The sequence below is a fragment of the Manis pentadactyla genome, chromosome 9 (assembly GCF_030020395.1).
Source record: "Manis pentadactyla isolate mManPen7 chromosome 9, mManPen7.hap1, whole genome shotgun sequence".
NCBI classification, from domain to species: domain Eukaryota; kingdom Metazoa; phylum Chordata; class Mammalia; order Pholidota; family Manidae; genus Manis; species Manis pentadactyla.
Window position 1 is genome coordinate 116,243,181 of NC_080027.1, and position 19,493 is coordinate 116,262,673.

Here is a 19,493-nt window from a genome sequence, read left to right on the forward strand (position 1 = left end):
GCAGGACTTGGAGCTGTTCAGCGCTTTGTTTGTTTCTTTCTGTTTCTTTAAGACGGAGGTCGGGTGCTCTGCCCTATTCCGAAATGCCTGCCCAGGCTTCACACACTCTGCGCATGCTTCCTGTATGCGAGGTTGAGACAATTCCGCGACTTCCGCGGCGCAAGATGGGGACTTGGCTGGCGGCGAGACTGAACCTCCCAGCATGCCTTGCAGTCGGTCCGGGAGTCCCGACGTCTAGTGATGGGGGACCCCTGGTGCTTTGGGCCGCCAGCTCTGTTGTAGAGCCTGAGGTTGAGGCCGGGGCCTGGGAACTGGACGTCCGCAGAGGCGGAAGATGGAAGCGTGGCGCTGTATGAGAAGAGGCTACGGCCGCTGCGTGGTGGGACGAGGCCGGTCAGTACGGCTGGGAGGCTGGAAGGAGGAGGGTGGAGCGGGCGGCCGGGGGGCGGGGGCGGCGGCCCGGGCTCCGCCGGGGCGGGGCGGGCTGGGTCCGGGGAGGAAGGAGGAGGAAGAGGGTCGGGGCGCAGGTGCCGCCGGGACCAGCCTCCGGAGACCCTGTAGGATATATCGGTAAACCCGGCGCCAGCCGGCGGGACGCCCGACCCACGAGGTCCGGGCCTTGGCGCTTGCGTATCGGCCGCCGGCAGGGCTCGTGCCTGCTCGACCAGGCTTGGCCTCGGAGCCCCGGGCCACTTCCGCCAACCCGACCTCCAAGCCAGCCTGCGCCTCCCGGCCCCCGGCCTCCTCCCCGGGCCCCCGCATCCTCCGGGAACTGAGTCCGCGGGGAGACCGCCCGTCCGCAGTGGATCCCGGGGGGCCTGACGCGAGGGGCGCGCGCGCTGCACACGCGCCCGGGGTTTGTTGTTTGTGAGTGTTGTAGTGCCCCTCAAACTTAAGTCACTTGTGTACCAATTTTCATAATTATTACCTAATTCTCGTTCCACGCCAGTATTATCTACTGGATGCTTTTCTTGGAATTGACTCGCATTAAAAAAAAAAAAAACTTCAGTAGGTGCTGCCTTCAATTTCGTTTTGATGTACTGATTATGCTTTTTTTCTAATGAACTTTAAGTACTTAAATATTAAAAAGCAATAAGTTTAATTGTGTACCGTATGAAACCGATTGGCGTACCACACTTGGAAAGCATTGCACTGTATTACTACATAAGTTATGGGGATCTTATCTTTTTAACTTCTATAGCCCTGGAACCTGATGACAGTTCAGTTCAACAAGGTTTTCCTGAGTACCAGCTGTGTGCCAGGCACTGTGCTAGGCACTTAAGAGACCGGGATTAAAATGAATAAAAGCTCTGGAAGGAGTGCAACATCTTAAGAGAAAAATACATCAATATAAGTAGCCACAATATAGACAGTTTTGTCATACAAGTATTATATTTCAGTACCATCACTTACTAGGATAGAAAAGGTGGAGTAAGTGCCCAAATCTCTGTGGCTTTCAGAGTTGTCACAAAGCAGGATAATCTGCCCATGTCATGCCTTTAAAGATCTATGGTTAAATTGAATTTAGAGGACAAGTTGAGAACACTTAAACTGTAAAAATATATAATAAAAAATTTAAATGCTGTTAAAATGAAAAGACCGTAACATACAAGTCAAATAACAGTAAAGACAGTTTAAGTAAAATTCCTTTGGTGATAGAAGTGGACATAATATTAAGACAATATTATTATCTTGGAAATACACCTTAAATGAATTCTGGAGGAAATGATAGAAGGTCTTGGAATCCTAACATTTTGCCGGCATTGTATAGTAAGAAGAAGATGGTTGTTTAAGTTACATTGTTTCTTAAGAGAGCCTGAGAGCAACATATTTATTGAAATTAATGATAGCAGTACTTTGGAGATATTTTGGATGATAGGTTAAATTGGTGTGGTTGGGTTTGGAGTGTGATGAATACCTAGGATGTAATCTCTATCTTCTTTCATGTCCCGCCAAGGAAAAAACATGCTTTTCATAAAAAATTTTAAGAAATTAAAAAAAAGGAAAATTAACCACCTAGTGATTAGCAAGAGAGAGAGTTTTGTGAAGTTGTGAGAGACTTGTTTTCTTAGCTATACACGTTTGGGAGAATATAACGTTAGTACTAAACTGTTCAGGAACATGTTTTTACTCCAACCCAAGTTGGAGGAGAGATTCTCTTTAATTGTAGCCAGCTTATGTGTTCTGCATGTAAGTATTATGTTTGCTGTGAATTTTATTTGTCCATTGAGTTAATTAGATGCTAGAAAGTTACTCTGTAAACCAGTTTGACAGTTGATTAATCTCTCAGTTGAACTGTGTACTTTTTGAAGTGTATGTGGTGTTTTGGGAGCCTGGTGAATTCTAGTTAAGTGTTTAGAATAACTCATAGTTGTTTAGGAAGAGTATTGAGATATTGCCGCTAATAGTTAAATCATGGCTATTTTTTCTCCCATCATTCACAAATTCAGAAGTCAGGTTTTAAATATTAGACATCATATTCCCTTGAGGAAATAGATTTAGATTCTGTGTGCTATAGCCAAACAAAAAGTGGTGCCTCAAGGTGTATTTATTTCTTTTAGATACCCCATGTTACCCCATCACCAGAAGAGTCTGGGCAGAGACTGGACTGCACCGTGGGAGAATCTGCAAAGGTGTTGCTGGAACAGACATATTTCTAGTTGTATGAGGTGGCCTGGACATTATTCTCGTGCTCCTTACCCGTACTTCAGCAGTAGGCATTTTTCACTAAATTGGAGACCACCTTGTCTGTTTGAGTCTAGAACTCAGTTTCCATACTGGAACTGGAGACCTGACAACCTGAGCCAGACATCTTTGATTCATCTCTCTAATTACGGCATGCACTCTGAGGGAGATGAGCCTTCGTCAAAACGAAGAAAACACCAAGGTACAGGTGGCATTTATCTTGGTGCAGAAATAGGCATAAGCCATAGACGTTCTGAAATTTTCATATCTAATCATTAAGAAAATCTCCTGCAGGTTTTAGAGGGTTTGGTATGTATTTTCAGCCAGTAGTTTTCTGTTAAAAAGAAATTCCTTTTTAAAATGAAATCTTAATTTTTATCTTCAACTAATTGTGAGTTTCTGACAGTAAAATAGAAGTAATACTACATTTAAAGTAACATTGGAAAAGAATGCAGAAGTAGATTAAAACATTATATTAATAAATTTCAAATCCAGTGTTTTTGAAACAAAGGATCTTAGAAATTGGTGGATGTATACTTGGGAGTCCATAGATCTATTAAAAAGTAAATTTTGTGTTTCATTTTTAATGCTGATTTTGAAAACGCAGACTTTTTAATATAGGACAAAAAGATTTTCTTAAATAGGAACAATAGTTTTTTTTTACAGAAAAAGATTTTAGCTTATTAAATACATAATTCTCATTGGGGCCTAAAGATTTTATCTTGAGAGTAGAAATTTTATCTTTTAAAGAGGGAGCCACATCTTATTCAATTTTAACAGGTTTTTTCTAAATCTGATGGTTACTTCTATTTCTCTCATATCTTTTTACTCTAAACAATTCACTAGACTCCCCCTGTGCTGCTAGAACCCACCCCTTCATTCCCTCCTGCCCCACCCTGTATACATGAATTGTCTATAGAATTTGGAATTGTCTTTCTTATTCAGCTATGGTTTTCAGTAAAGATAATTCCTCTGCAGATATTTGAAAATAGGCCATGTGGCCTATGAAAATAGGCCAATAGGTTATGTGTAGGGAACTGACACAAGTTTGTCAAAGGAAGACATTCAGAGTGAGTCTCACTTCCACTTCTCTCTCCTTCTAGTCGGAGTTAGAAGATTGGCTAGACTAGTTGGTTAGTGCTTTTTTAAATAGACATTGTTCTACACATTTAAGTAGAATGCTAAGCAGCACTCAAAAATGAAAATCTATTTGTATAGCACTGAACCACAGCGTGTGTTTATATACAAATAGTAATTTGAATGAACGAAAGGTGTATTAGAGGCATTAGAATCAGGTTCCTAAGGACAATTTATGATCTCTAAATACCAGGTTGAATAGGACATAAGGTTGCTTTTCATTCATGTATTTGTTCACCAGGCCAGCACACTCCTCTTTGGTTTCGCCTTTTCTGCATCTGGTACGCTCTCAGGTGGAGCCGTGGCATACTGACATAAGCATGGGCTCAGGAACCCCTCCCTGCTCTCTTTCTGCTTCACCACTAATTGTGTAAATTCGGACAGGTTACTGACCCTTTCTGCTCCTTGGTTTCCTAATGTGTAAACTAATACCTACTTGGAAAACCTGTTGAGGATGAAATGAAATTTGTCAAAGTGCCTAACACATTGTTGGCTTCATAGTAGGTACTCGGAAAATCTGTGGTGGTGGTGTTTTCCCTTTCGCAGATGGGGACTTACATTTGCATATTGATGAACTTTGATTGCAACCTGACTCTTTATATATCCATTCTTCCTAGGTATTGTGAATAAGGAAAATGCTCTTCGTTAAGCCATATCTGTGACTTCCGATATTTCACTAATACTTTTCAATCAAGAGAACAGCATTGCTAACTTGCCTACCACTTTAAAGTGGTGTTTGAAGGATTTGTGTGACACAATTATGACTTTTTAATTAGGCACCCTAAAAACCCTATTGCTTACTTTCTTTGATTCATCTGTCTTCTCTGCTGTGATCACCTTGTTCCTCCTGACATGGAAGGTATATAAGCTTTTGTAGTGTGAATTTATGTTGTGACGTATATGAAGGCCAGAGACTGTCCACTCTAGCATTGTTTTCAAACTGTCTTCCATGGAACCCTAGCCTCCAGACACATTTCTGTATGTTTATTAAAAGCAAACATGGTCAGGATAAAATACATATTTTACCCCATCTCCCCAGCCCCAGCCCCAATGTACCAGGGATTGACGGTCATGACATGAAAAGTGATGCTAAAGCATTGTAAAAGCTCTAGAAGTTTGAAAGCCATTGTTACGATAATCTGATGGTCTCAGTTACTTAAAAAATAGAATTGCAAAAGAGTTGGTTTATAAACTCTTAATTGCCAGGACTGTACAAATCTTAATGTATTCATATGCCTTTATATATACATAATTTACAAGAAAATATGAAGGAGTTTTTAGGCCTTCATCTTTCATATTTTAATGTGGTGGTGACATCAGGGTCATGCTGTAATGTTTTGTTAATAGCTTGTATTTTGTTTGCACGATTAGAGCCCTTTCCATCTCATATACATATGAAGATTTCATGATTTGTGGCTAAAACCATCATGAATGGTCCCCAATTTATGAGTGAATTGTGTTCTAGATAAACAGTTGTTGATAATCAGTTCTGTTTACTCCATAGAAACTGTGTCATAAATGTCAGTGTAGCTCAGTGAAGTTAGTACAGTGAGCTTTAGTTCTGGGCCTTAGAGGGTAGGATTCCCCATGTTCAGTGAAGGATGGAGAAATGGTTGATTCCCTTCCCTTTCCTGGGCAGAGAACAAGCTCTTGTCCAAATTCAGTAATTATTGAAGGCTTTTATTCAGTTTGGCTTTCTGTCCTTCCATCTTTGTTCTCTACCCTGCTAGGTTCTCAGGTTCCTAGCACCTTCATGGTATCGTAAGTCCCCAGCATTCCTGTTCCATCCAGACCTCACTGTTCATAAAAATTGTCTTCCTCTTCCATCCTCTGGTCAAAATTTCTATCCCCTCAGTGCAGCAGATGTCAGCATTTAAATTTTGAGGAAAGCAATCTGACTAAACTCTTTTACCAGAGGGTTACCAGAGGGTATTTTTAAATGCCTCATTGGCATTTCTATAGTGCTTTGATATTCTGATTATAAATATATCACCACTGTGGAAGATTTAGAAAAATCTCCCATAGTCCTTCCACTCAGAGATAGCTGTTAAAAATGCTGGTGTATTTCCTTTCAGTCTTTTTCATGAAGAGAATATTTTTCCACAATTTAATTTTTAACTGGTAGAATTTTAGGCATTGTACCCCAGTGAAGTGAAAACCACATAGGAAAAGGGAGATATTCTAGGGCTGAGATTCTTCTTACAACCTAATGCTTGAAAGTCCATCTCCAAATCTGTTTTCCCAAGTTCTTCCTATTTTTGGTTTTCCTATTCCTCTGAGCTCATAGATTCTCTAAAAGTTCCATGTATTTCTTTATGACCTCCATGGCAATAGGTATCCTCTATAATACTGGGGTGAGGGAGACAAGATCAAAGGGGCACATGTGCATATGTGTGTGTATATATGTTTATGTGGTGGTTATTTCTGAGTCAAGGACTGCCTGTGATTGCAAAATCTCATGCTTTTTGATTCTCCTTTCATCCCTTTTTCAGGATACATGATGTCTTTGCAGAATAGAAGCTATCACATTCCTGGTTGCCTGCATGCCATTTGTCAACCAGCCATTATCATAACTAGCATTCTGTAACTAGGTTACGTTTAACTTTTGCTTTGGTGTGCATTAAAAAGATTTGTTCTATTCATTTTGTTCACATTGTTTCACTAAACAACTGCTTCCATATATTGCCATTATATACCCTTCATTCACATCTAAATCAGAACTCTGAGATGAGTTATTTCTAGAACTTAATCACTTGATGATCTTATCTTACAGAGAATAAAATATCATGTGAAATCATCTTACTGAAAACCCAACTGTGACATATAGTCATATTATTATGGTTATAAAGTTGCTAAGGATGTCTGAGGCAAAACCACTTAACCATAAAGAAGTGAGAAACCATGACCCTGTATAATCTTAGCTTAAGTAACAAACACTTTCAGCCTCCAGAATGACTTTCTAGGTCTTTTTAAACCTGCCTTGTACCCCTTGGTCAGTCTTCTGTCATTTTACTGCCCTTGTAATCAGTTTGATGACAACTTCCAGTACTGCATTGCCTTTCCTAGGGGAAGACATTCTGTTCGTTGCCCCTGGGGATTTTTAAAAGGCAAGAAAATACTTATATACAGGAAAATATATGGTCTTTTAAATTCTTTCTATTTTGTCTAATATGTTTTAACAGGCGCAATAGAACGGCATTGGGAATACATATGTAACTATAATAAAGAAAAAACGACGATCCTAGGAGACAAAAATGTTGACCCCAAATGTGAAGACAGTGACAACAAGTTTGACTTTTCCGTGATGTCCTATAACATACTTTCACAGGATTTATTGGAAGACAATTCACACCTCTATAGACACTGCCAGCGGCCAGTATTACACTGGAGTTTCAGGTTTCCCAATATTTTGAAAGAAATTAAACACTTTGATGCAGATGTAAGTGCAAAATATCATCCACATGCTTCACATAAGAAAAAATTGGGCTCATTTGTGAACTAAATGGTTTTATCCCTTTTGTTGGGGAGGTAACAAGGGAAAACATTTAAATATAGTGATGGAATAGTTCTTAACAAGGTATCATGACCTCCAAAGAGTCATTTGCTAATGATTGTAGGTATAGTCATCTAAATCTTCCAGAAAGATCCAAAAAGTACTAAGTATTGGTCAGTTTTGAGGGAGGGACCCAGCATATTAAGTGTTCAGTAAGTATTTCCTATGATTTGAAATTTAAATAATTCATGCAAAAACTAATCTAGATGATGGCATTCAAATAAATTACCCCTTAGGAAAGGACTAGAGGAATTTATATATAAACTCAGGAAAAATATCTCAAAATATAAATTAAAAATACTTCCTTTAGGAAATACCAGTTTTAGGTAGTAACAGCTTCATATGATTGAAGGCCAGGATTTGCGGGACTGAATAAATTTGGAAACAAAAATTTGTAGATCTATAAATTACAAGGATTTAAGACACAAAAAGAGGATTATATCTTATTTCATCTTTGATTAGTTTTTAGAATTTTAAAAGCCTGTTTTTAAAGATGAAAGCACCAGAAAATTCATATTTGACATTTTTTTCTTCGAAGGTACTTTGTTTGCAAGAAGTTCAAGAAGATCATTATGGAACAGAAATCAGGCCAAGTTTGGAATCATTGGGTACAATGTAACTTTTATTTCAGCCAGAAATATTTAGGAAGATTTGTATGTTACTAAAGCCTGACTTGCTAACAAAAACTGTATTTGGGCCAAAAATATCTTAAATTTTGAAAAAACTTAATACCCACTTCAAAAGATCAAGAAAAGATTGAGGTATTTCAAGTGGAAACTTTTGTGCTGATATTTAACTTGAAACCAAACAGAGGTGTCTAAGAATTTCTTAATAGCTTTCTTTCCAGAAGCTGCTCTGCCCACCACTAGATCCCTAAGATTCTGAGTTCCACGAGATCATGGACCGTTCTGTCTAGTTCATCATCATAACACCAAAGTCTACCAGTTCTTAGTGGATAGAAGCTAAAAACCTGTTTGGTGAATGAACGTAGAAACAGATCATTTGTTGGAGAAATGCAGCCAATTTAGCATTTATTCATTCAGTGAATATTTTTTTTAATGCCTTGTACTGTTCTAAGTAGTAAGCAAAACATTAAAAAGTCTCTGCCCTTGTGGAGCATACATCTAGTGAAGAAAGGCTGATAGTAAACCAGATAAACAGGTAAATAGCACATTAGGTAATGATAGTTTTCTGGAGAAAAGCAGGAAAATGGAATGGGTCAGATTTCAATTTTAAACAAAATGATTAGAGAAGGAAACATTTGAGCAAAGATTTGAAAGAAGTGAAGGAACAAACCATTCCTAGATCATTCCAGACAGTGAATGCTTAGAGTGTTCCCTGAAAGCAAAGGCCCTGAGGTTGGAGTGCCTTAGGCAGGTGAGGGGACCAGTGTGTGTGGAGTGGAGCAAGGGAGAAAGAGTTAGAGGCAGGAAGATCAGATACGGGGTGGGGCGTTGGAGGAGATAAGTTATAAGGCCTTACTGTCTTTGCCGCGACTCAGACTTTACCAGGATGGAAATGAGAGCGTGATAATGCACGTCAGCATATTTAAGACTGAAATTTGTCACTAAAGAGACCAGTTAGACTCAGTCCCAAACTTTTTGATTCCCACACTTATTAACATCCAATATTATTACTTTTTGCAGAATACACTTTGGTAAACATTGTTAAAAAATACTAGGAGAGCTGTGTTTTGCCATGTATGTGTGTGTGTGTGTATGACAGTCCCTTGTTTTAAGTTTCTTTCTTTCTTATAGGTTATCACTGTGAATACAAGATGCGGACGGGAAGGAAACCTGATGGCTGTGCCATTTGCTTCAAACATTCCAAATTTTCACTCTTATCAGTGAACCCAGTGGAATTCTACCGCCCTAATGTTCCTCTGTTGGACAGAGACAATGTTGGATTAGTGTTGCTCTTGCAGCCCAAAGTTCCTAGTGCTGCGTCTCCTGTGATCTGTGTAGCTAACACACATCTCTTGTATAACCCAAGGCGAGGTGATATTAAGCTGACGCAGTTGGCAGTGCTGCTGGCAGAGATTTCCAGTGTTGCCCATCAGAAAGATGGCGGCTTCTGCCCTATTGTTATGTGTGGTGACTTTAATTCTGTTCCTGGTTCTCCACTCTATAGTTTCATAAAGGAAGGAAAATTGAACTATGAAGGACTTGCCATAGGAAAGGTAAGTGCTTGCTTCACTGTTACAGGGAGGCCGACTTAGCCATTCTACTCACTGTGATGTGAGGGTAGTCACCACACAGCTGTCTGAAAGCCTTGGATGGTCCACACCCTCACTTTACCAAGCTGTGTGAGTTTTCCATGACTACTAATAAGTAATTACATTCACTTGGTTGAGCTTCATCTTTTCCATCTATTGTGGCAACTTTCTGCTTGGAAGAATTGGCAGGCAGCAAGATAATCCAAAAATCCAAAAAGAAGAAAAATAAAGGCTTTGATGGACATGAGTACTTTATAAATAAGTAATTACAAAGTGGCAGAATAGAGTTTTGAATGCTGGATGTGGGGAGTACAATTGGCAAACAGTAATTTAGTATTTCTTTACTATATAATTTCTCTTTATGTGATGATAAATATTTTAACTCTTTAGCTGAGTATAATTTATCCCATGTTTTTAATTTTCTTTGTGTTTTCTTCTGCTTCCTTTAGATTTGATCTTCAGTACATTTAACCAAAATAAACTGCACCACTGAGTCTTGAGTGACAATTCAAATTTTTAAGAATTGACCTCTCTTAATATTTTATGTAAGAACTACATTGCAGGTAGCAAAAAAGGACAGACTGTGTTACTCCAAAGCTAGAGATCATTTAGGTGTCCAAGTTAGAGAAAAACATGTATAGGAAAAGATTGCTCTTTTCATGTAAATAACTGCCTTCTGAACTATATTTGAGCAAGATTTTATAAGCACAAATAAATATTAATATAGTGAGTAAAGTGTAACTTTTACCCTTTCTGGATTCCCTTTTACTTAAAACAAACTTTTCAATACATAAACTATTCAGAATCTATTCACTTAAGATACCTGTTGAAATTTTGTTTAGGTATCTGGCCAGGAACAGTCTTCACGGGGACAAAGAATTTTATCTATTCCAATTTGGCCCCCAAACCTAGGTATCTCACAGAACTGTGTGTATGAGGTACAGCAGTTACCAAAAGTAGAAAAGACAGGTAAGTGTTTGCAATACACCTTGGCAGTCATCTTGATAATAGTGTCCCCTTTGAAGACATAAAACCAAATTTTGAAAGGAATAACATCTCAGGGATGAATATACATATGTAAAAACATACTTGTTTGTGTATTCCTTTTTTTAAAGAGCTCTACTTTTCATTTGAACTTGCAGATTTATCTTTGCATGAATACTTGCATGTTGCTTTGGAAATGTTTGCATTTTATTTTTCTCATTCTATGAGACCAGCAAAACATAGGGTCCAGGATGAAACACTTAACTAGGCATCTGAACTAGAGGTGGCTTAAGTATTGTTTGTAGAGTAAAAGGACTATACTTAGGCAAACTAGAATAAGACAATATATTGATAGTGTTAATGTATTTCTCTTTGTTCTTACAGACAGTGATTTGACGCAAACACAGCTGGACAAAGCGGAGGTCTTGGTGAAAACTGAAAAGTGAGTCCTACAAAGCAACAATAGATACTTGCTGACTTGAGTTGAATAAAAAAAATCATTTCTTGAAAATCACTTGGATAAAAAATGAAGATGGTGATATTCTGTGTTGGTGAAGAATGCTGGCTCTTAGATAGACCTGAGTTCCAATACTGACTTGGCTATTTTTTAACTGTGTGATTTTGAGCAAGAAACTTAACATCTCTCGGTTCCGTTTCTTACCTAGAATTTGGGTTGTTGTGAGGATTACATAAGACAAAGCACGTATAGCTGTTTGATACATAGTAAGTCCTTAAGCAGTGTTCTTTAAAGGAAACAGCTAGTCCATAGTCTTGGACCAGCTAGTATTCCCACATTTGCTGCTGCCACATATTTAAACAAAGATTTAAGAGGATCCTTAGACTCCTTGGATTCACCAGATCTCAAAACTATAGGAGAATTGATCCAAAAAGAATATGCCAGTAGAAAAGATAATTATTTCTACTTACCTCTTGAACTACAGGAAAAGGATCAAAGGTAGAAGGGTAAAGATGCCTGGATTCTTTACTGTTAAAGAAACATCAGTGCTTGGGGTTATAGTTGAGAGACAGATGTATGTTAACAGAACAAAGTGGTGACTTTCAATGTCAGCAGGGCTCTATTTTAAGTATTGTCTCTGGAAGATTCTTAAAAAGTCTTGATTGTTTTATATTGTAGACCTTTTATAGTTTTTATTTTTGTTTTAACATTAAACTTAGCAACCAAATTAACATTACCTCTCATTCATTTTTATCTGCTTTCTTCTCCATCTTATTTTGTATACCTTGTTTTTAGAAAATATACCTAGTAAGAAGCTGTTTTTTTGAACTTGATTGAGCCTTTCAAATGTAGTAAAAACTTCCCAGAGTAACATTAATAAAAAGGCAAATCTGACTAACAAATACTTAGTTTTGAGTAATTCTGAAATCTTTTTATAACAAAATAGAATATAAAAAAGATACTTCTGAGTATATATAAATACTGTGCTTACACGTCTAGCTTATTACATCTGTAAAGTGAGAAGTTGATAGGGAGTAAGACGACAGTTTGCAGGAAACCTACTTTACATTTTATAATAATGTAAATATAACTCCTTAGACATAAAAAGTTTGTGAAACTTAGAAGTAAGGGTACTTTGAAGGAATTACCTTTATTCATTGATGAATGAGCCCTTTAAAAGGTGGGCAGCATCTTCTGTGTGTATCCTCAGCACCTAAGATAGTGCCTGGAACCTAGTAGAGCTTTGCTAAGTATTTATTGAATGAAATAAAAAAAAAAACATTTTGTTTCCTGAAACATCATGATATAAAAGATCCTTAAAATTTGTGTTGTATTAACAGGAAATAATTTTAAACAGTTACCCATAACATCACGTGTATTTGTAATGTGAGGTAAACCTCACCATTTTTAAACCATTGTAGAAGCTGTTTTAAGATGCAGGCCAAACTTATCTTATATATCATAGCAAGAATAATCATAGGAAAATAGGGTCCTGCTGACATTGAAAGTCTAATGGCATTCCTAAAGGCCACTTCGATTTTCTTTCTTAAAAACACAACAGAGCACTTCCATATTGTTTTAGAATATGTGTTCACAAGTAAGGAGAGGCTCTCATGTTATAATTAATTAAAAAGTCACATTAGTATGTTACTGAGTTTCCCCTCCCCCCATGTATCACTGCCTTGTTAATGGGTGTTGGTCATCACCCCATGAGTAAATGAATGCTAAATTATGATATGGTCTGTTTAAATAAAGCTTGTCCTAATGTCTTTGTCTGCAAATTAGATGAAAAAGTGCTTTTAAAAAGAATTATAAAAGTCATGAGAAACTTATGGGTGCTAACCACTTTTTCTTTTCAATTTAGATTATCTTCAAATTTACAGCACCATTTCAGCTTGTCATCTGTTTATTCCCATTATTTTCCTGATACTGGAATTCCAGAAGTGACTACCTGTCATTCCCGAAGTGCCATAACTGTGGATTATATTTTCTATTCTGCTGAAAAGGAAGATGTTGCTGGGCAGCCAGGTAAAGAATGCACATAACCTTAAATTCTGCTTGGGAACACAGTAATTAAAACCCCAAGACAAAAGTTGAAGTTACCCAAACATCCAGATGAAGTTCTAGATCTAGAAGTTAAAGATATTTTCAAATCAGTAATATATTTGACAGACTGGTAATACATTTGAATAAATCGGTTAATTACCTACAGAAGATGGAGGCAGTGAAGTATCTCAAAGCAAATTTATTCCCTACAAATTATATTCTCAGCTGTACTCTCAGCTGCCGAGTTACAGGTCCTTCATATTGCCCTTGGTTTTACTTGACACAAACTTAAGTGTTCTTTCTTGTGATAGAAACATCAGGTAGTTTAGTACTTAAATTTTACTGAGGCATGCTGCCTTCACTGTAGGACCTTGTTTATACTGCCAGCAATAGACAGTTTTGTCATGCTGACCCTGGAATATTGGATCCCTCTGGAAAGAGAAGTAACATAATATGACTATATGTTTTCAAAAAGTGAAGGTAGAGAAACACTTTTCCTTGTATGGTTCAATGCAAGTAAGGTTTTAAATGTTAACCAAAGGATTTAACATGGAGAAGAAAATGCAGTTTAAAATAACTGGAAGTCAAAAAATATTACTCAGAAAACTTTGGGAGTCCAAAAAGTGGGCAGCTGTTTTATCTCATTTTATGTTTTCTCTCTCTCTTTTTTTTGTGTGTGCTACTTTTCTTTTCCCCTGTTTCCTTCTGTTTATTTTGTGCTTCCTACCGAGGATAACCTCAGTAGTGATACTGAGGAGGTGGCTTATCCTACCCACTAGATCAACTCTACAAAATACTCTTTCTGCTTTCAACTTTAGTTCTGGTAGTTGTCATGCTGTAAATTTTCACTAGGTGGCGAGTGTGTGTCATGGACCAGCATCTGGAATGTTAACCCTAAGAACCTGTCCTCTTTTCTTTACTTTTGTGGGTACTGACTTTCTGGGACCAAATTATACTACCTTTTTCTCCAGTCACCTTGTGAACTTTCTGCTCATCTGGGGCTAGGTCTTTCTAGTTTTATACAGCCTCAGAATAATTGATGGATGAATTTCTTACAGTTTTTATTCTCAAATTACTCTTAAAATTCTTATGTGTTACATTGATATTTTCTTCTAATTTTGCAGAACTTGAAATAAAAAAAACTGAACTATAACAAAACAAACACATGAAACTGCTGTGTGCTTGAGAATTTTTATTAGGTTATAACAGTAAAAATTTGATGGTATTCTAAAAGCTGTTTCATATTAGACTTAAAGGATTCTCAAGTTCTGTATCGTTGAGGAAAAGAAGATTGGTGTGATTGAGTTACAGTGACGTGTTGACATAATTTCACTAAATATGTGTTTCTTTAATTTAGGAGCTGAAGTTGCTTTGGTTGGTAGCTTGAAACTTCTAGCTAGACTGTCACTTCTTACAGAACAGGACTTATGGACTGTTAATGGACTTCCTAATGAAAATAACTCTTCAGATCATCTGCCTTTGTTGGCTAAGTTCAGACTTGAGCTCTGACTCCTCTTTGATTACATACTGTATTCTCTTTCAAAGAACCTTAAGTTCTTAAGAGTTTGCATGTTGTTTATTTTTGTGCTGTAAGAAAACATTGTTAAATGTTTGAAACAAATACCAGAAGAAAAACGTTTACATTAATTTTCTTTTTAATAATGAAAAAATATTTTCTGGACAAGTGTGAGATCTAAATGCTCTTTATTGTAAAAGAGTTGTATTTTTTATTCTAAATCCCAGTAAACTGACAGTGATTTTTAAATATAATGCATCTTCTTTAGTACTGAGTAAAGAATTGCATTTCTTGTTTTTGCAAGCTTGACGGTGGACCCAAAGTATCATTGAGTTCTTGCAATCCACAACTCATTTCCCTTCTAGAAGGCCTGAATTAATTGTGAGAACGATGTTTGTTGAATCCCAATTAGTTCATCTAAGAAACCATTGGGTCATTTGCAAGTATCCAACCAACCATTTTAGTTTTGTTTTTGAGGGTGCTTGATAATGCATTTTTAAATTGTACAAATTGTTTAATCCATCTTTTTACTATCCTGAGCCATGTAGTATGCCTGCATTTTATTGGGGAAATACCATAGCTAGTAGGATGAGATATTTTATACAACCCCATCCTGTCCATCCTATAATAGACAGATCATTACGGATGCCTATGGGGCAGAGACTAATGGTATGCCTTTGTTTCCCCACCAATTTTCTTTTTCCTATTCAGTTTCAAAAAGAGATTCCTGGGTTGGGAGAGAGATTTTATTTTACTGAACCAATTCTGTAAAAATTTATTTTATTAGGAAACTTGTCTTTGGAACAAAGTGGCAGCTAAAGGATTATTTTTGTTTTGCCTCAGAAATTTGAGGAAGCCAGCAAAACTCTAGTGGGGAGACACCAATTTAGATACCTAATTATCTTAACTGTTTTAGTGGTTTTGTTTCTAAGATGTTTTGTTTTCTTTTATCATGACAGCAGAATGAGATGGTGCTGACATTTTATATAAAGTGGTTAAGAACAGGTCTAATAAACACTGCATTGGCTCCGTATGAGTGTTGAGTAAAAAAAATGTTAAAACTAAGTGAAAATTTCCTCTTATTCAGACATTGGGATCAGTGAATTATGTGCATTTTTACTTAGTGATTTTCTGTTGAATTTTACTGAATTATACAAGTCTTAGTGACGGGTTTTCTTAGTAGAATGCCTCATCTTAAATGAGAAAGCAGTAGTTACTTTATAGTCTTGGACTTTAAAAGTTTTGGTAGTGAAGCACTTGCTTCAATTATTTTTTAAGAAAATAAACCAGATGAATACCCCCAAAATGCATAAGAATTTTGCCTAGTAAAAATTGTGATAAGCAAATACTTTTAAATATTTCTCACTTTCTGCAATCTTTACTTGCAGTATTAACTATAGTTCTAGGATTTTCTACATTTTCTAGTAACGGTTTTCAGAATCTTATGTATATCCTAATTAGCAGATATTATCATCATCAAATAATAATATAGTATAATTATTGTCGGGAGCCAGTCCGAACCGCCCGTCTGATGGCACAGCCCAGACACCCGGAAAGAAGGAACCGCAATGCAGGCCTCTGAAAGGAACATCCCCACTATCTCTCCTTACTATTACGGTGTTTGGAAATGTTGTTATTGGTCACTTACACATCTAAATTGGAAAACCAAATTTAAAATACCCTGGGAGAAATGCCAGAGGCAAGATCCCCCTAATTCTTCCAGGTGGTAAAGATACCTTAAGACAACTGCTGGGCATAGAAGCCACGGGGCATAAATCTGCAAAGAAGTAAAAAAAGCTCTTCAAAGAATATTGCCTCTCTCTCACTTACCAACTTTACATCTCCCTGTATGGCCCCGAAAGGTGACTGGTTAGCCAGAGACGGGTAAGATTCCTCAAGGGAGGAACAACCTAAGACAGGCACAGTTGCAGGGGGACCATCAGGTGAACAATAGGGGGTCAACAGAGGTGAAGCTCAACCCGCCCCCCCCAGTTTTGAGAGAAATCTTCTGCGCCCATGGCTGTTGTTGCCCTTGTCTTGCTTGGATCAATACCCAGCTTATAGGCATGGATCTGACGATCTACACTGGCTTTCCTACTGCACTAAACTCTACTTTCCATCTTTATTTCTACATCACAAGATTTAAAAAGTAGATTATCTTTTATGAAAAAGTAAACTGTGTTAAAAAGCTTTCTATTAGAAACTGTAATCTTTATTACATTTACTTACTATTTTAACATTTTATAAAAAAATAAGAGAAGGATACATAGAAGACATTGGAAACAAGTATCAAGTCATAATAAACAGATTGTTTGAGTGGGTTCCAGTTCCCTCTCCCCGCCCAACTTGGCCCCGTGAGGAATTTCTAAATGACTCCCAGACCTGTTGGGTCCCGGGGAATAATAGGACAATAAAGGACAGTCAGCGTGAATGATGGCATCTCAAAGGGCCTGGCATGATTACAGAGACTCTCCCAAGAGAAAAGGTCACTACTACAGATATTATTGTAAATGGTTTAAGGAAACTCTAAGACAGACATGCCCCTGCTTCCCCCCCTAGGAAGAGAAGTGGCCCGACTGGGCCCCTGTGCCTTCTGACTCAGTGGTCATCATCCCCTGACCTCATCCCCCAGGTGCAACACGCTCGTCTCTCCAAAACTGGGCACCTACCCAAGAGTACAGAGTTTTCAGTTCCCGCAATTACAGTCAGCTTAGTCTTGCTACACTGCTCTGATGATACACTGTTTTGATGGTTTTCTTTAAATCTGCACGTAAGGCTCTAAACCTAGAAAAATAGACTTAGTTATATTTGTTAATCAGATAAATAGTAACTATGGCTATTTTAGGATCGATAATAAGGAAACTGCAAGTAGGGCCCAGGCCAACCAGGCATGAGGGAACAGGTCATGTCTGTTCCAAGACCACCAGGGAAGCCAAGCAAGCGTAAGTGCAAAAAATTCATTAATTTTTTTGCTAAGGCGCCAATAATCTAATTTCTAAAAATTGACCTTTATGTGAACATTTTTTCTGAAAGAATCAAGTGATCTAATCTTTGTGAAACTGCATACTCAAAACATATATGACCTTGCTAAACTTCAATAAAACAGTCAGGCTCAGCTGTTGCTAGTGTCTGTGTCCTCATTCATTCCGTCAGTCGCTGATGCCGTCCATCCTTCAGGAACTCCTGGACTCGCCGGAGCTGGACTCCAGCAAATTATCCCCTTTTAGTATTGAAGAAAAATGAAAGTTCATTGATTACTACTTTGTTATGTGCTTTCATTAACAGATAACTTTGTAGTTTGTTGACAAACGAACATCCCAAAAAACCTCTGTGAAAATTGAATTTTTTGTATCCTAATTAATGTGCTTTCAGGCCCTTTGATGGTTGCTTCCTTCTTAAGCTTATAAAATTACATACTGTTTTGTGGACTGGAGGCCACAGGGTCAGTGTACCTTCTCACAGGTTTTTAAAGTTCCACTAAAATTAATTATCCCCTTGCCTACTCTTTTTGGTCAGAAGAGCTGGTAACTCCATTGGAGCCATGTATTTACCAGCCAAAGCAATTCAATCTGGTTAACTGATGAAAACCAAATTGTCCCATCCAAGTGCTGTACTATGCATGCTTTAAATGGGAAGGGATGTTGTGGAGTAATGATATTTTGGCTTTTACGATCCTTTTGATATCAAGATAGTATGCATGTTTGAAATTATCTTTTTTTTGGAATTTAGCAATTGTCTGCTTTTAATCCTTTGCTTTCCTCAAAAACTAAGAGTTCAAGGGGTTGGGTAAACAGAAACAAGTCATGTGTACTTTGTACCTGTAAATTACCTAATAAATTATTACACTAGTACATTTGTGCCTGAAGGTTTTGTGGTAGGTGTACAGAGCTGTCTAAGCTGGCTTGTTGCCTCTTCTAAACTATTTCCTTAATCTAAGCCTTCATTACGTAGGGTGATGCTGAAATATAAGTGAATTAAGTAATGTTTAATATAGAGTCTGAAAATTGTGGAAGACGACAAGGGTACCAGAGTGGTAAGTTAATTTAATAGGACAGTGTTTAATAAGAGAACAAACATACCTTTTTGGAAGAAAAACAATCCTTAAGTTTCCAAGATGGTTTTATTAAAGACCCATGCTGTGTATAAACATACAAGTGATGAGAAAAACATTAACTTGAAACATGCACTTATCTGGCATTCTTTAAAATACCATTGTACAAGTTTTCATTTACTTAGAAAAATACCCACTAAAACAATCACAGTTTTGCTTAAAGTTAAAAAAAAATGTATTGGCCAGAACAAAGTCCAAGAGAATAAACAAGATTCTGAAATTGTGTCAAAAAAACTGTACAAGGTTATACATAAAACTATAGATTACAAAAGCCTCGGGTATAGTAAGAATACTGAATTAAGATTTCCAAAGTTCTATTTACCAATATCTATTAATAAAATCCTTATGAAATAATTGATTAGAAAAAGTGAAATGCTCATGATTTCAGAGTGTATAGAAAATACTAAATATCACTTTCTGAAATAAAGTGTACTCAAACCAGCACATGTAGCCTAAAATCAAGATTTCTGTCACTCATTTAAACTTTGCATATATTGCTAGATGGCTTAAGCATAAAATTTCTTTGATATTAGTGACTTTTTAAAAAACTTCGGTTTTAGTTTTTATCTTTTGAATTATAGTCAGTTTTAAAATAATTTTGGGGGGTAGGGGATAAATCATGTCATTTTTTTTCCTTGTCTTAATATTTAAGTTACTGCACTCAAATTTAGGAGTGTGGTGCCTTTCCCCTATGTTTTAGAAATTAACATGTCCCACAGGCAATAAAAATAGAAAGATAACAGAGAACATTTACAATTTTCATGTTTCTGTAACAAATTCTTGCTTTGG

At 37.2% G+C, this 19,493-nt stretch overlaps 1 protein-coding gene across 7 annotated transcripts in view; it reads left to right on the forward strand.

Moving 5' to 3' along the window:
* ANGEL2 (angel homolog 2) overlaps positions 1-19,493 on the forward strand; it is a 31,048-nt gene continuing 11,555 nt past the window's right edge. Inside the window, exons 1-9 of one of the 7 annotated variants that reach the window (XM_057507975.1) lie at positions 54-393; positions 2,562-2,887; positions 7,005-7,261; positions 7,914-7,983; positions 9,133-9,554; positions 10,433-10,559; positions 10,959-11,016; positions 12,896-13,059; positions 14,435-18,444. In XM_057507975.1, the coding sequence (XP_057363958.1) occupies positions 335-393; positions 2,562-2,887; positions 7,005-7,261; positions 7,914-7,983; positions 9,133-9,554; positions 10,433-10,559; positions 10,959-11,016; positions 12,896-13,059; positions 14,435-14,586 (1,635 nt within the window). In that variant the 5' untranslated portion in view covers positions 54-334 and the 3' untranslated portion in view covers positions 14,587-18,444. Of the gene's footprint in view, positions 394-472; positions 868-2,561; positions 2,888-4,439; positions 4,682-7,004; positions 7,262-7,913; positions 7,984-9,132; positions 9,555-10,432; positions 10,560-10,958; positions 11,017-12,895; positions 13,060-14,434; positions 18,445-19,493 lie in introns of those variants that run through there. The other 6 variants (XM_057507976.1, XM_057507977.1, XM_036912497.2 and 3 more) reach the window with 6 other exon arrangements.